At 55.7% G+C, this 17333-nt stretch overlaps 1 protein-coding gene across 1 annotated transcript in view; it reads right to left on the bottom strand.

Moving 5' to 3' along the window:
- Positions 1-2341: 2341 nt before the first annotated feature.
- The window catches only part of LOC121272288 (ephrin type-B receptor 3-like), an 82632-nt gene continuing 67640 nt past the window's right edge, over positions 2342-17333 (bottom strand). The window contains exons 9-16 of the mRNA XM_041178864.1: positions 16028-16080; positions 14193-14315; positions 10593-10840; positions 8986-9201; positions 7608-7757; positions 5033-5226; positions 4040-4195; positions 2342-2634 (exon numbers count right to left, since the gene is read on the bottom strand). Of these exons, the coding sequence (XP_041034798.1) occupies positions 2526-2634; positions 4040-4195; positions 5033-5226; positions 7608-7757; positions 8986-9201; positions 10593-10840; positions 14193-14315; positions 16028-16080 (1249 nt within the window). The 3' untranslated portion in view covers positions 2342-2525. The remainder of the gene's footprint in view (positions 2635-4039; positions 4196-5032; positions 5227-7607; positions 7758-8985; positions 9202-10592; positions 10841-14192; positions 14316-16027; positions 16081-17333) is intronic.

Here is a 17333-nt window from a genome sequence, read left to right as displayed (position 1 = left end):
AAGGTCTCAATCAGAAGAAGGGCCCTTCCAGTGGGCACGGCCGGCAGCAACTCAAGCGCCCTGCCACCCGTGGGATCTTTCTGTGCCCAAGAAACCACAGCCTTCCGGCGACTGTGCGTGAGGCACTCTTATTTGAGGCTCCGTTTAATTGAGTCCCTTCCTCAGGCCGCAGCTCCTCCTCCAACGAGGCAGGCTGCATGATGGGAAGAGGCCTAGCTCCCCCAGCCCGAGCCTCAGGCTCAAGTAGGAAGGCCCAGAAGGTCAACTGACAGCAAAAACAGCCCGACACGGAACGAGGATGAGGAAAGACAAAACCAGAGTCACATCTGCATAGCAATTTAAATATTCAAAAAAGTTTAATATCAAGCAGTTTGGCCCAATTGTTGTTGGGATGGTTACCCCCTGGTCATGGACTGGAAGGGCGGACAACCCCTGCCCTGTCCAGGAGATGTGGATGTCAACAGGGGGTCCAAGTGCGATTCCCATCGTCATCCCACCATTACAGAACGAACAGGCATTGTGCACAAGCCATTGTTGTCTCAGCTAGCTAGAGATTTTAATTCCAAAGTGGGCTTCACATTGTCAAGATTTATTTCACCTTGGCTGACCTTTCACCTTGGCTGGTCTTAGCTCAACTATGTCCCCCTCCTCCCTAAGCGCAGGGTGACGTTGTGAAGGGCAAGGGAGCTGTTGAGGGTTTTTTGGGGGGGCGGGGGGAGCGGTGGTGTGGGGTGGGGGAGAAGGGGCTTGTTATTGGCTCCTTGTACCTCATCCAATTGGCCGTTTTTGATGTGAAGGCCCAGGCTTTCCGGGTTCACTCACTCCCACCCCCCACAATCAACTCCCTCGAACTTCGGCACAGGGGGCTGGTGACAGGTGGTGCCCTGGAGGACGGGTCCACCACTCTTCCCAGGACAGGCTCCATCCCCAAGTTTCCCCCTTTCGAAAACCGGGTGCAAGGGCAGGGGGCCTCCAGTTCGACACCTACCGATCAGAGTTCGAAGGGGTTAGGGTCAGGGGGTCACAAAGGCAAGGTAGGGTGGGGTGGGGGGGGGAAGGGGGGCGGTGGTGGTTGTGCAAAACCGCCTTGGGGCCTCCAACACCCACAACGGAAATAAAAACACTTAAAAATGGCAACCATTCTGTTTAAAACCTCCGCTGTTCACAGGCAAGTCCACGGACCGCCTCTCCCCATGACTGCGGCTGCTGTCCTAACCACCCCGCCCCCCCCCCAAACCCCCTGCCGCCCACCTCCGATTGGCCGCACCTCCCCTCAAAGCCCCGCGGGCCCACATCCTGGCGGGCTCGTGATCACCAGGGGGAGTGGGAGGGGCGGAAGGGGGGTTGTTGGGGCGGGGCGGGGGGTGGGGGGGAGTGGACGAAGGTTCCCATCAAAGCTGCGGAGCGTCGGTGAGGAGTGGGTAGGGGGAAGCTTGGGCTGAGGGCTTAAGTAGGCCTCAGGCCTTCTGACCGTGAGGAAGGGGATATCAGTTGGTGCGAGGCATTTGCACAGCCGACGACACTCTCAGGTTACACGTTGATGTCATTCTGGTCGTCGCTATGTCATTTGCACGAAACATGGGAAAGTCTCTTCCGACAAGAGCGGCGACAAATGGTCCTCGAGTTTAGGCCGCTCCGCACACGTTAACCAACTGGAATCATATTAAACTTTCGCGGTGGGGAAATAAAGATCTCCCGTTCCCAGGGCTGCAGTCTACAAAACTTTAATTCTCTCGTCTTCAATATGAAGGCGGGCAGGTTTCACTGAACAGAGTCAACTCTTTCAACAGGGCGTCGTCACGCTGGCTCGGTGTTTCCTCCTCCTGGGTGTGGCCGTGCCGCTGGGAAGCGCCCCCCACCCGGCGCAGGGTGGCGGGGTCGCGACCCCCCCCCAAAAAAAAACGTCCCCGCTGTTCTTCACCGCGGCCGGTGGTCATTCCCAGGCACAGGGGCGCCGAGCTGGGGTCTCTGCGAAGGAGGAGCCGGGGCCGAGGATCCCTGGTGGACAGGCCCACCGATGACCGAGGGTCTGCCTCGCTGCCCCTTCCACACCCCCGCTCCGCCCCCCCCCCCCCACCCCACCCCCACACTCCCCCGGGGTTGGTGGTGGGGTGGGGGGAGGAGGGGAGGAGAGTCTGCCATCGCGATGCCAGGGCCCATGCACCACCGGGTAGATGCCAACCTTGCCGGGTGGTTGGTTGGGGGGTGGGGGTGGCGGGGGGGGGCGCGGTGGTGGAGGGGGCTGGGGGGGGGAGCAGGGAGGCCCTGGACCCTCAAAAGTGCAAAGGAAGAAAACGACAGTAAAAAGACCACCTCCCCCCCACCCCCCCTTCTATCCCCCCCTCCCCCCAGAAAGGCCGAGGTCAGGATCGAACCGGGGAGGGGTCTCAAAGGGTTCGTGCCACGAGCGAGGCCGAGAGGCAGTTCTGTGTGCGAGAGGCGGCTGCTTCCAGGGGGGATGCGGCCTCCCATCCTCCTCCGTCTCCCAGGGCCACTTATCCGATACCACGCCGCTCCCATCTCAGTCAGGTGCGGGCTGCCAAGGGGGTTTTCACCTGAGTCCTCATGGCCTGGACACTGTTGAGGATTTTCTTCTGATGCCCAGCGAGAGTCACTCCGATCCGTAACAGGTCCCTGCGTAACCACAACCAAACCAGCAGTCAGCAGGCGGCAAAGTATCGTTCAAGGCTCTCGCGTCACCGGCACGCCGATCGCCCAAACTCCCAACGTCGTCAACTGGCTCGCACTGTATTTAACTGCCCTCAACACAGCACGAGCTCCCTCTACACTGTCCCCATCAAACACTCCCAGGACAGGTACAGCACGGGGTTAGATACAGAGTAAAGCTCCCTCTACACTGTCCCCATCAAACACTCCCAAGGCAGGTACAGCACGGGGTTAGATACAGAGTAAAGTTACCTCTACACTGTCCCCATCAAACACTCCCAGGATAAGTACAGCACGGGGTTAGATACAGAGTAAAGCTCCCTCTACACTGTCCCCATCAAACACTCCCAGGACAGGTACAGCACGGGGTTAGATACAGAGTCAAGCTCCCTCTACCCTGTCCCCATCAAACACTCCCAGGACAGGTACAGCACGGGGTTAGATACAGAGTAAATCTCCCTCTACACTGTCCCCATCAAACACTCCCAGGACAGGTACAGCACAGGGTTAGATACAGAGTAAAGCTCCCTCTACACTGTCCCCATCAAACACTCCCAGGGCAGGTACAGCACAGGGTTAGATACAGAGTAAATCTCCCTCCACACTGTCCCCATCAAACACTCCTAGGGCAGATACAGCACAGGGTTAGATACAGAGTAAATCTCCCTCTACACTGTCCCCATCAAACACTCCCAGGACAGGTACAGCACGGGGTTAGATACAGAGTAAATCTCCCTCTACACTGTCCCCATCAAACACTCCCAGGGCAGGTACAGCACGGGCTTAGATACAGAGTAAAGCACCCTCTACACTGTCCTCATCAAACACTCCCAGGACAGGTACAGCACGGGGTTAGATACAGAGTAAATCTCCCTCTACACTGTCCCCATCAAACACTCCCAGGACAGGTACAGCACGGGGTTAGATACAGAGTAAAGCTCCCTCTACACTGTCCCCATCAAACACTCCCAGGACAGGTACTGCACGGGGTTAGATACAGAGTAAATCTCCCTCTACACTGTCCCCATCAAACACTCCCAGGACAGGTACAGCACGGGGTTAGATACAGAGTAAAACTCCCTCTACACTGTCCCTTTCCGGTTGTAAACGTGTGGAATGTTTCCCTCTGCAGCCTCCATTCTGCACGCTGTGCGGTGACAGTCTGCACATGGAGGTCAGGAGGGGAGCTCACGGCCAGTGGACCAAGTCTGGCCAAACATGTCACGACCAACAGACGAGAGGCGTCCGGCACTCCTGCCTTTGAGATCAAGCCCCGGAGGTCGGAAAACCCACGCACCCCCCCACCCCCCACAACCCTTTCACCTCCTACCATTCAGGCCTTCAGGGCCTAGCTTGGAAAGGAGCCACCTACTCTGCTGATACTTGAGTGACGAGGTCAAAGGTCGTGAATCCGGCGTTGACAAAGTTTTCCTCGTAACGGCTCATTTTTATCGCCTTCAGCCAGTCTCCGACGGTCGAGAACGTGGTGTAGTGCGGCGTTCCGCGGTCTAGCAGAGGCTGAGAGAGCCTGCGGGGGGGTGGGGAGGGGAGAGCAGAAGAAACGAGAATCATTACAATTCGTCAGAGAAAGATATGCACTTACATAGCACCCTCCACAACCTCAGGATACAGAGTGTCAAAAGTGTCTTACCAACGGTCAAGGGCTTTTTGAAGCATGTTTGCGGGCATAATGTCAGAACTGGCAGCCAGGGGCACAGGTCGAGTTCGAACCAACGGCGCTGAGGTAAATAATGAGGGTAACTGTCCTTAGCGATGGTGGTCGAGGGGTTAAATATTGACCCCCCCACCCCACCCCCCCCAGGACACCGGAGGGGGTGACCTCCCCCTTCCCTCACCTAACCCCTCACCCCATCCAGCTCTTCTCTGGAATAGTGGCCGTGGGATCTCAGGAAACCCACTTTGACGTCGCACCTGAGAGACAGCACCGAGGGCTGTCGAACCCCATGACCTTCTGGCTTGGGCAGAAGGACCCCCTCCCCCCACAGCTGACCCCAGGGCCCCCAAGTCCCAAACGTTGTGGGGGGGCAACGGCAAACAAGGGCCAGCGTGAGCGACATGTTCGCCTCCCTCCCCCCTCACCCTGACCTTCCATCGCCCGGGAGAAATTTTCTATCTGTTCCTTGTTAGCCCTGGGCCCTTCCTCTTTCCCGTTCTCTCCCGGGGGCTATGGGGTGGGTGGTGGGGGGCGGGTGTTGAAGGATCGTTGAGGGGTACGAGTCGGGTGCCGTTGGGTGGGTGGGTGGGGGAATCGAAGGTCAATCACCGGGATGCAGCTGCCTGGGTGTCAATGGTGGAGGCGCTGTGGGGGGGGGTGGGTGCAGGGCCCGCAGACGCGACCACTCACGCTCCGAGCTCCCGCGTCACGATCTTCAGGCTGGCCGGGTTGCGGATGAGCTTGTCCAGGGCGTTGACGATCTGGCCAAAGCGGGGCCTGGTGTTGCGGTCCTTCTGCCAGCAGTCCAACATCAGCTGGTGCAGGGAGGTGGGGCAGTCGGTGGGAGGGGGTAGCCGGTAGTCCTGCTCGATGGCGTTGATCACCTGAGGGCACAAAAAAGAGAGGGGCGGTCAATCGCCGGGACTGCGGCTGCCAGCTCACCTCCCCGGCTTGACGCCGTCTGTACTAACAGAGGATCTGACAACATTAACCAGGCTATTCAGGCCATTCAGCCCATCTGCTCCCTGCCAGCGGTCATGCTCCATACCAGCCTCCTCTGCTTGACGCTGTCTGTACTAACAGACAGAGAATCTGACAACACTAACCAGGCCATTCAGCCCATCTGCTCCCTGCTGGCGCTCATGCTCCATACCCCCCTCTTCATCTCTCCCCACCACCCCCTCCCCCCGCCCATATCTTCTCTCCCTCATGTGTCTATCCCAGCTTAAGATATCGACACTATTCACCTCAACCGCTCCCTGGGGGAGCGAGCGAGCCCCACATTCTCCCCGCTCTCTGGGTGAAGAGGTTTCTCCCGAATTCCCCGATCGGATTTATGAGCGACCGGCTTATATTGATGGCTTCCCTCCAACACCCACCCCACCCCCGCCACCCCAACCCCCCCAACACTTACCCCCGAGTCTGGGGTGTGTCGCAGTGAATTTCCAGGGGCTCAAGGTGCATTTACAGGGGCCGAGATTTAGTCGTCCCCGCCTCAATGAACTACTTACTCAAATTTAATCCTCGCGAAGACCTGCAGATATTACTCCAAGCAATGCCTGGGAGGGGAGAGAAGGTAGGGAGGGTGGGGTGTGGTGGGGGTTGTGGGGGAAGAGTTTGCCATTCCGTTGTGTTTTTATTTATTCAATCTTTCACAGGATGTGGGCGTTGCTGGCAAGGCCAGCATTTGTTGCCCATCCCTAATTGCCCTCGAACTGTGAGGCTCGCTCGGCCATTTCAGGGGGGCAGTTAAGAGCCAACCACATCACTGTGGGTCTGGAGTCACATGTAGGCCAGACCGGGTAAGGAGGGCAGATTTCCTTCCCTAAAGGGGGCATGAGTGAACCAGGTGGGGCTTTTACTCCAATCGATGATAGTTTCGTGGTCACCGTGACTGAGACTAGCTTTCAATTCCGTGATTTATTAATCACGTTTAAATTCCACCAGCTGCCGTGGTGGGATCTGAACCCCTGTCTCCAGCCTGGGCCTCTGGGTTATCATCACACCGCCGCTCTGCCACTGTCCGTCCCAGTGCCTGAAGAAGCGTTTGCTCACCTCTCTCTGCACCCCGCCCCCGCCGAGTGGCCTTGCCTTGTCCAAGGCTGCCTGCTCCATCTACCTTAACACTTAAATCCGGCACACTTAAATGAAAATCTAGCATGCTTCACTGGGCCGAACAGCCTCTTCCTGTGCTACAAAGAGACGATGGACAAATTTATCATATGTTGTATTTGCTGCAAATGATTAACTGGGTAAACAGGCAATTCCGAGAGAGAGGAGGGTACAAGGTGTTTTACAGTTTAGAGGCTGGCTACGCTATTCCAACAACGTACTCTTCCACAACCGGAACAAAAATAGCTGGAAAAACTCAGCAGGTCCGACAGCATCTGCAGAGAGGAAGACAGCGTTAACGTTTCGCGTCATACAGAACTAAAGAGGAATAGAAATGAGGTGAAATATAAGCTGGTAGAGGGGGGTGGGACAGTAGAGCTGGATAGAGGGCCAGTGATAGGTGGAGGCAAAGGAGAGATTGCCAAAAGATGTCATAGACAAAAGGACAAAGGGGTGTTGACGGTGGGGATATTAGCTAAATGAGATGCTAATAGCTGACATTAAGGGTAGAAAGCAGGACGAGCAAGGTACTGATAGCCCTAGTGGGGGATGGGGTAGGGGGGAAGGGATCGAAATAGGCTAAAAGGTGGAGATAAAACAATGGATGGAAATACATTTAAAAATAATAGGTGCGAAAAGAAAAATATATATAATAATTATTGGAAAAAAGGGGATTGGAAAGGAGGTGGGGATGGAGCAGAGAGTTAATGATCTAAAATTGTTGAACTCAATATTCAGTCCGGAAGGCTGTAAAGTGCCTAGTCGGAAGATGAGGTGCTGTTCCTCCAGTTTGCGTTGAGCTTCACTGGAACATTGCAGCAGGCCAAGGACGGACATGTGGGCATGAGAGGAGGGTGGAGTGTTGACATGGCAAGCGACAGGGAGGTCTGGGTGATGCTTGCGGACAGGCCGAAGGTGCTCCACAAAGCAGTCACGTCCTCTTCCGTCCATTTCTCCCTCGTATGTTTATTACGCTTCCCCTTAAAGGGGTTTTAACACAACAAAACAACGGGCATTTCGTCTATTGCCCAACATTATTAACACTGGATGCAAAATTATACCAAGGATCACTCTTAAGTTTAGTGAAGGTGTCGGGAAAGGGCCTCTTACTTAAGAAGGGTGCACTTGATTTGGGTAGCCCCTGGATACCTACATCCTGGTTTGACATGTCCCAGTAGGGCCTTTCACCAAAAGACATCACTTCCCACATGACAATCCCGTAACTCCACACGTCACTGGCGGTGGTGAACTTGCGGAACGCGATGGCTTCTGGGGCCGTCCACCGGATGGGAATCTTTCCACCCTGCGGTCGAAAGGGGAAACTGTTCATTTCAAACGATTTTTTAAAAAGAAGCAAAGCGCAAAAACAATCCCGGTCATCAATCCAACCATTCCGAACGGGCGCTCTCTTTTTTCCCCCCCAACGTCCTTAATGTGCCCACGTCTCCGCTTTGGAATAGCGCAGCGTTAAAGTCGGCCATCTTGTTCCACTTTTCAAAATGGCCGCCAAACGGCCACCCGAATCCCAAAAAGGTCCATTGGGAATGTAAACACACCAGGTGAAACGACACAGGATGACCAACCAACTGCATTTTATATTTTATAAACGAGAACACAGGGTAGCTCCAGATTAAAGAGACCCCACTAAGCCCGTCCTTTCATAAGGCCGACCACACTGTCTCCTCAACGAACGGATTAGCTGGTTCCTCAGAGGTCAAAGGTCTGGGCCCACTGATCCTGCCCCCCCCCCCACCCTATTTGAAACACTTTGTTCTCAAAAACTACGGGCAGCGAAGATGCCACTTTAAACGCAGACCAGACGCCTTTCACTTTTGGAATAAGAAAAGGCCTTTTAGGCCCACAAAATAAATCATTTCGAGGATGGACTTCACCTACTCACCTCCTCCCCGCGTCCCTCTGTCCTCCCCGCCCTCCTCCCCGCCTCCCTCCATCCTCCTCACCTCCCTCCATCCTCCCACCCTCCTCCCTGCGTCCCTCCATCCTCCCCACCTCCTCCCCTCCCTCCTCCCCGCGTCCCTCCATCCTCCCCGCCCTCCTCCCCGCCTCCGTCCTCTCACATCCCTCCATCCTCCCCACCTCCTCCCCGCATCCCTCCATCCTCCCTGCCCTCCTCCCCCCGTCCCTCCATCCTCCCCGCCCTCCATCCCCCTCGTCCCTCCATCCTCCCCGCCCTCCATCCCCCTCCTCCAACCCACATCCCTCCATCCCCACGTCCCTCCGTCCCCCGCCTCCTCCCCGTGCCTTCAGCTGCCTGGGGCCCTAAGCTCTGGAATTCCCTCGCTAAACCTCTCCGCCCCTCTCTCCTCCTCCTTAAAGATGCTCGTTAAGGCCTTTGACCACCTGTCCTAAGATCCCCTTAGGCGGCTCATAACAGTTCCTGCGGAGAAACCTCAAAACGTTATGGCACATTAAAGGCGCTACACAAATGCGCGCTGCGCGTTGACCGGTCTTCAGTTGGTCAGTAACCGGACCAATCCTTTGGCTCACCGTTTCGAGCGGCAGTCCCTTACCAAGGTGCTGGTGTAAGTGGGGTCCGAGGAACTCTCCTCCAGGAAGCGGGACAGGCCAAAGTCGGAGACCTTGCACACGAGGTTGCTGTTGACCAGGATGTTGCGGGCGGCCAGGTCACGGTGGACATAGCTCATGTCCGAGAGGTACCGCATGCCTGAGGCAATCCCCCTCAGCATCCCCACCAACTGGATCGGAGTGAACTGCCCGTCGTTCTGCTGTAGGTGGCACAAGAAAGGCATCAATTAGACGACGACCTCACAAGAGAACAGTGGCTCAGGGCGTAACACACCCGCCTCGGAGACAGGAAGGTCGTGGGTTCGAGTCCCACTCCAGCGACTTGTGCACATAACCCAGGACAAAGCTACGCCCAGGAAACACCTTGAACACATTAACGTTGCACACGACTGGACTAGTAATCCAGGGGCCTGAGCTAACGGACCGGACCAGAGACGCGAGTTCGAATCCCGGCCACGGCTGCTGGGAAATTTAAACTCAAACGAATAAAACGGAATCGCGAATTTAAAAAAAAACAGTCTCGCTAGCGGTGATCGCGTGAACTGTCATGAAAAGAAAATCCCGTCTGCTTCACCGATGTCCCTTAAATGGGAAATTAAACTTGAGGTAAAAAAAAAACAGGAAATGCTGGAAAAGCTCAGCAGGTCTGGCAGCTTCTGTGGAGAGAGAGAAGCAGAGTTAAGGTTTCGAGTCCGTGTGACTCTTCTTCCGAGCTAAAGCAAGGTAGAAATGTGATGGATGGGGAGGGGGGGTGTGGAGCAAGATAGGAGGTCAGGGATAGGCGGGAGCTCAGGGGACATTGACAAAGCTGTCACGGGCACAAGACAAAGGGAGTGTTAATGGTAGCGTTAAAGACTAAAGGAGGTGTTGATAGCGGTGTAAAGGTGAAATAGCAGAATGTGTTAATAGCAGAACAAGGGTCTGTGAAAGCACAACTTAGAAACAAGTGCCAGATGATCCTGGTGTTGTGGGGGGAGGGGGGGGGTAGGTTGGGGAAAAAGGATTTTAAAAAATAGTTTAAAAATTGGATTTAAAAAAAAGGCAGTACAGAGTGGAGGAGAGTGTTCATGGTCTGAAGTTGTCGAACACTCATTAAACTGAGGACCCCGTCTGTCAGCTCAGCTGGATATACGAGGTGAGCTCTGTTTGCAAAGAGGGCAGGATCACTCTCCCTGGCACCCTGACCAACATCCAGCCCCTCGCCTGACATCACGCACACACGCAAAAAAAAACACAGATTGTCCGGCCATCGTCACACTGCTGCCCGTGGGAGCTTGCTGTGCACCGAGTGGGTCGCCAAATTTCCTGCTCCTAAAACAGCGACCACGCTTCAGGGTGCACACCGCGCGGGTGGGGGAGGGGGAGGGTGTGTGAGGAGCACGTTGCGGGCCTGAAAGGCGCCGTATCAATGCAAGCCTGTTTTTGTGACTCCAGTCCCACGGTTTAAGGGGTCGCCTGCCACCCCAGGGCTGTGAAATGGCACCAAGGGTGCGCCTCTCGGTGACGGGCACGAAACCTCGGCCACGCCAACGAGAGAGAAAATAAAACAGGCTTCCAGCTAAGGGGTAGGGACAAGCTCCGACTCACTCACCCTCAAGAAGGAGTCAAGCGCTCCATTCTCCATAAACTCGGTGATGATCATGACTGGGCAACTGCTGGTGACGACACCCTCCAGGTGAATGATGTTGGGGTGGTCAAACTGCCCCATGATGCTAGCCTCACTCAGGAAGTCCCGCCGTTGCTTGTCTGTGTAGCCGCCCTTCAGCGTCTTGATGGCCACGTAGATCTCCCTCTTCCCCGGCACCTTCAGACGGCCACGGCACACCTCACCGAACTCACCTGTAACCAGCAAAATTGGAGAGTCCATCACAGTCTCGCCTCCACGCGCCCACGCTCCGCTCGCAGGATCGGACAGCGCCGGGAGAAGGCCGTTCAGCCCACCCAGCCCGTGCTGACCCTCTGAAAGGACTATCCCATTAGCCCCACCCCACTCACCCACCCCCCCCGCCTGCCTTTTTACTTCCGTTTCGAGTATTTATCCATTTCCCCCCCCGTTTGTGGGAGTTCCTATTGAATCTGCTCCCACCCCCCCTGCCAACCAACACCTCCCAGGAACACAACTCCCTGCCTAAACTTTTCTTCACATCTCCCCCCACCCCCACAGACCACCACCCCCCACCAACCCCCCCCATTCCCCCTCCACCACACCCCCCAGCAACTCTCCCACACCCCCCCCGCACACACCCCCCCCACCACCCCCGCACACACCCCACCCCACCCCCCCCACACCGTCCACCCCCCCACACCACCCCCCCACCCCACCACCACCACCCCCCCGACCCCACCACCACCCCCCCGACCCCACCACCACCACCCCCCCGACCCCACCACCACCCCCCCGACCCCACCACCACTACCACCACCCCCCACCTCCCCCCCTCCCTCCCCCACCACCCCCCCCGGTTCTTTTTGCCGATTCTCTTCCATCTGTGTACCAACCCTCCTGCAAGAGCTGAGCGGGTAAACTGGGCACAGGCAGAGGGCAACGACTGTAACTCAGTGACTGGCCGGTGGGTCCAAAGTTCCAGAAGAACTGGGAGATCGTATGGCTCAGCCCGAAAGGTGAGTATCAGCTTCGGAGTTCGGCGTTTCTGAATGTCTGCCTAGTTGCTGGCAATTGGACCAAGAGAGGGGGAGGGGCAGATTACACTGTGTGGGGTGGGGTAGGAGGGAAGAGGGACTGGCGTGTGAGTGCGGGTGCATGTGTGTGTGTGTGTGTGTGTGTGTGTGTGTGTGTGTGTGTGTGTGTGTGTGTGTGTGTGTGTGTGCAGGCGCATACGTCTGTTCGTGTGCGAGTGTGTCTGTGCATGTACACATGTGTACAAGAGAGAGCGTGCATGCATGTGTGTCTGCCTGTCTGTTCCTGCATTGGGGTGGAGGGAGGTGGAGGGGGGAGGGGTGGTGGCATCACAAACAAGGTATGGAGGGGGAAAGAGAGGCTTCAACGAGTCCTCTGTCACCGAGGGGCATGTAAGGCTTGGCGGAGAGTAGCTGCTGTATATGACGCTCTCCACCTGCTCAGGAACACCACTCTTCCTCGGATTGGGAAGAGCACGGCTCCACTTTCAGCCAAGTTACTTCCCTCGGGTCAACTCTCACGTTACGAGCTGCTTCACTGCTGTTTGGTTTTTGGTAGTGTCACACGAATTTTCAAGTGTTAAAATGGAGTCACTTTTGGAAAGTCGTTTGGGAGTTTGTGGAGCGAGTACACAAAATGTGATCCACTCCACCTTTTGAAGCCCTTACAATGTGTTTCCATTTTCTTTAATATAAATTAATGCTTCAACATGGTATTGTCCAAAATTAAACCACGAGCGTTACAGCACTTCAGGAAGCAGTGACCCGGAGTTCGTTGGGATATGGGCGTTTCTCTGCAATAAAGGCTAAGGAAATGGGATAGGCAAAACTGAGGGGCTGGAGCCCAAAATATCACTAAACACTGGTGGAAAGGTGCAGAAAGTGATTACAAAGGCTGATGGAATGTTGGTCTGTATCTCAAGGGGAATGGAGAACAATGGGATGGAAATTAGATTTCTGCTCCCCATCTGAAGTTAAGTGTTTTCAGTTCAGGATCTTGCACCTCAGGAAGGATATAGCGACCTTGCTGGGCGGGGGTGCCAGCAGCGTAGACTTACCACGGCGACAACTAGTCGTTTGGTGGAACAGGACTCGAGCATCAATGGGGATAAAAAAGGACTCATGTCGAAGCTTTTCATCTGGCGCGCATCAGGACACGATGCCACCAAACGTGAAGGGAACAACAATTCATACTTCATGGGAGGAGTGCGCGGATTGGTTGGCAAGTGGGCTCTGATCGGCGGGGGGGGGGCGTTGCCAGGGCAAGTGCGCCAGTTAACTGCCGAGCTTTGTTTAAATTCCAACCAGGCAGGTTGATTCTGATTGGTCCAAGGCATTCTTGAGAATTGTTTGGACGTGTGCAAGACGAAAAGCTTCAACAACATGCCTTTTTTTTCAAAGAATGGTTTTTATTCTAAAACGCTAGATTTGTATTCCCTTGAATGTAGAAGATTAAGGAGTTGTTGTGAGGTTTTTAAGATGATTAAAGGATTCAATAGGGTAGATGAAGAGGAACTATTCCCTCTGGTGTGGGGGGACTCAAACCAGAATTTAAAATTAGAGTTAGGGTGATGCAAGGAAGCACTTCTTTACACAAAGTGGGGGTGGAAATCTGGGAACCCTCTTCCCCTCAATAAGGCTGGGGGGGTCAATTGTAAATTTCAAAACACAGATGGATAGATTTTTAAGAGGCGGGGATTATTAAGGGTTAAAATAAGACCAAGGTGGGCAGACGGAGTTAAAATTCACATCAGCCAAGGTCTAATTGAACTGTAGAACAGGTTTGAAGGGCTGAATGGCCTCCTCCTGTTCCTAGGTACAGCACCACCACTGGTGGGAGGGCTCTAACTACAGCAGGAACAAGGTGACAAGGCCCATTCCAAATGTCAATGTAGGACTTTATATCGGATAAACTGACAGAATAACAACATAATGTTAGGCTTCATAGACAAAGAGCGTCAACAGGTAAGCTTTATCTATTTTATAGATAAGCAAGATAATCCCTAGGGAAACACGGGGGGAATCTCAATCCATCCTACTTCAGAGTTACAGGCCCACAGGTGACCCACGACACATTGGAAGGTTCATATGACCCAGTGCAGACGCACACGATTGGCTGTTAATCAACTGCAGGAAGCCCCGCCTCAGAGAGGACCAGCCAATCAGAGAGCCGTCGGCCCTCCAGCACTGGCAATGCCACCGGGAGCCGTGGTCACTGCCGGTACTGCACCCGGACCTCGAGTTGGAGAAGCTGCCCCAGGTCTAAGTGTTTGGGCGGGGTTGGGGGGTGGAGGGGGGGCTGCGGGGGGTGGAAGGGGCGGAGGGCGAAGGGGAAAGAGTCTAGCTGGGGCCAGTCTGGCAGTCTATGGCAACCCTCACACACGTGCACACACACACATCCATGTTCATGACATGATCCAGAACTTGCTGATACACATGCATGTGCACACATGTGAACACATGCATGCACACATACCAATCCTGATCATGGGAACACTTGATGTCAAAAAGCTACAAGCCCAAAATGGCCACCAGCATCATGCAGGCCACCTACCAGCTCCTATAACTTCTTCAATCTTAACGTAGGACACGTCAATCTCCTTGGCAAACTCTCGGACAGCCTCGTTGGGGTCCTCATAGGTGAAGGGATCAATGTAGACTTTTATTCCTAGAGTAGCTGCAGAGAAATGAAGACTTAGTTACCAAGAGCAAACCTTCCAAGCCTTTGGCTTTCATTAACCACTGGGCCCAGTTCTATCCACTAAGATGAGGCCCCGTGGCGTTGGGTGGCAGGTTTGTGACTGAGTTCAGTAAATGGTGAAAAACTCTCGCTGAGCTACACGAAATAACCTGCGCTCTTTCACATTCCTCAATCCCTTCTCCTTTAGAATACATCTGATAGTCTCAAACACCACCTTCCTCTTGTGCAGGCCCCAACGCTGAGTTTAGGCCTCAATCGCTGCTCCTCTCTGACTGATTCCTGGGGTGGCAGGATTGTCGTATGAGGAGAGATTGGGCCGACTAGGCCTGTATTCACTGAAGAATGAGAGGGGATCTCATTGAAACGTATTAAATTCTGACACGGCTGGACAGACTGGATGCAGGGATGATATTTCCTCTGGCTGGGGGGGTTCTAGAACAAGGGGTCACAGTCTCAGGATGTGAGGTAGGCTGTTTAGGACCAAGATGAGGAGAAACCTCTTCACTCAGAGGGTGGTGAACCTGTGGAATTCTCTACCACAGAGGCTGTGGAGGTCAGGTCACTGAGTATATTCAAGAAGGAAATAGACAGATTTCTAAACTCTAAAGGCATCGAGGGGTATGGGGAGAGAGCGGGAATACGGTGTTGAGATAGAGGATCAGCCATGATCATATTGAATGGCGGAGCAGGCTCGAAGGACCGAATGGCCTACTCCTGCTATTTTCCTACGTTTCTGTGTTTCTCTCCGACACCAGCCAATGGAGGATGTCTGCAGCACCGGTCCAACACCAGCTCAGCGGCTGACACTCTAAACGTCTGAGTCAGAGGGTCGCTCCAGAGACCTGGACACAACACTCCCGGGCGCTACTGAGGGGGTGCTGCACAGTTGCAGGTGCCATCATTTGGCTGAGACATTAAGCTGCGGCTTCATCCACCCTCTCAGGTGGAGGTATAAGATCTCACGGCCACAATTCTGAAGGTGGGGGGTGGGGGGGGGGGTGGTGTGGAATTCTCTCTAGTGTCTTGGGCCAATACTTAACCCCCAACTAAGTACCAATGCCACAAAAACAGGTGACTCAGTCGTTGTGGGGTCTTGCTGTGCACGGTTCCCCTATTACAACAGTACGCCTCAGGAGTATTTCATCAGCTGTAAAGCGCCTCGAGGTGTCCGCTGATGGTGAAAGGCGCTATATCAATGCAAGTTCCTCTCCGCCTTTTTTTTTTCTCTCCCCTACTTCTCTTCAGCTCTGAGGAAGAGTCATCTGGACTCGAAACGTTAACCTGTTTCTCTCTCCACGGATGTTGCCAGGGGCCTGCTGAGTTTCCCCAGAGTTTCCTGGTTCCCTTCCTTCTGCGCATCACCACGTTTCTCCTGCTCCCCTCCCCCGGCCTCTGTCTCCTGTGTTGTCACATTTATCACCTTCTTTCACCCTGAGCCACCACCCATTGTACCTTTTTAATCGCTCTTGACCTCCGCCCTCCTCCTGAACCGCCCTTTGTCGGCTAAGGCTATGGAGGGATACTCTAAGCCAGGAAGATGGAGTCAAGGACATATCAGCCACAATGTCCTTAAATGGCAGCAGAACAGGCAGGAGGGGCCGAATGGCCTCCATCCCATTCTTCAACTCAGCCGACTCATTCCAGTTCCTTCCACGACTTTACAAAAGCGCTGGGGCTTCAGGACTCACCGATGTTAGGGGGCTGCTTCTCAGAATAGTCCGGATCTCGTACGCGTTGCTTCCTGCAGGGGAAGACAAGGAAGGGGTGAGCCGTTAGTTCCTGTTGGTGCCCTCACGCCGAGATCCGCAGGTAGCGGGATTCCCGGCATTATCGTGAAGTCCTGAGAGGTGGGGGTGGGGGGGGCGGGGGAGGTCAGGCAGGGAGCGGCTGTGGGGAACTTGGGCAGAGAGGGGGAGGGGGGCACAGCGCGGGGAGACTGGGCACAGAGAGGGGGCAGGGGCACAGGGAGACTGGGCACAGGGAGACTGGGCACAGGGAGGGCAGGGGCAGAGAGACTGGGCACAGGGAGGGCAGGGGCAGAGAGACTGGGCACAGGGAGGGCAGGGGCAGAGAGACTGGGCACAGGGAGGGCAGGGGCAGAGAGACTGGGCACAGGGAGGGCAGGGGCAGAGAGACTGGGCACAGGGAGACTGGGCACAGGGAGACTGGGCACAGGGAGACTGGGCACAGGGAGACTGGGCACAGGGAGACTGGGCACAGGGAGACTGGGCACAGGGAGACTGGGCACAGGGAGGGCAGGGGCACAGGGAGGGCAGGGGCACAGGGAGGGCAGGGGCACAGGGAGGGCAGGGGCACAGGGAGGGCAGGGGCACAGGGAGGGCAGGGGCACAGGGAGACTGGGCACAGGGAGACTGGGCACAGGGAGACTGGGCACAGGGAGACTGGGCACAGGGAGACTGGGCACAGGGAGACTGGGCACAGGGAGACTGGGCACAGGGAGGGCAGGGGCACAGGGAGACTGGGCACAGAGAGGGGGCAGGGGCACAGGGAGGGCAGGGGCACAGGGAGACTGGGCACAGGGAGGGCAGGGGCACAGGGAGACTGGGCACAGGGAGACTGGGCACGGAGACTGGGCACAGGGAGACTGGGCACAGGGAGACTGGGCACAGGGAGACTGGGCACAGGGAGACTGGGCACAGGGAGACTGGGCACAGGGAGGGCAGGAGGCGGGGAGACTGGGCACAGAGAGGGCAGGGGCACAGGGAGACTGGGCACAGGGAGACTGGGCACAGGGAGGGCAGGGGCAGAGAGACTGGGCACAGGGAGGGCAGGGGCACAGGGAGGGCAGGGGCACAGGGAGACTGGGCACAGGGAGACTGGGCACAGGGAGACTGGGCACAGGGAGGGCAGGGGCACAGGGAGGGCAGGGGCACAGGGAGGGCAGGGGCACAGGGAGGGCAGGGGCACAGGGAGGGCAGGGGCACAGGGAGACTGGGCACAGGGAGACTGGGCACAGGGAGACTGGGCACAGGG

Source organism: Carcharodon carcharias, chromosome 33 (genome assembly GCF_017639515.1).
Source record: "Carcharodon carcharias isolate sCarCar2 chromosome 33, sCarCar2.pri, whole genome shotgun sequence".
NCBI classification, from domain to species: Eukaryota; Metazoa; Chordata; class Chondrichthyes; order Lamniformes; family Lamnidae; genus Carcharodon; species Carcharodon carcharias.
Note: the sequence above shows the minus strand (reverse complement) of the source record. Positions and strands in the feature narration are given on the sequence as shown.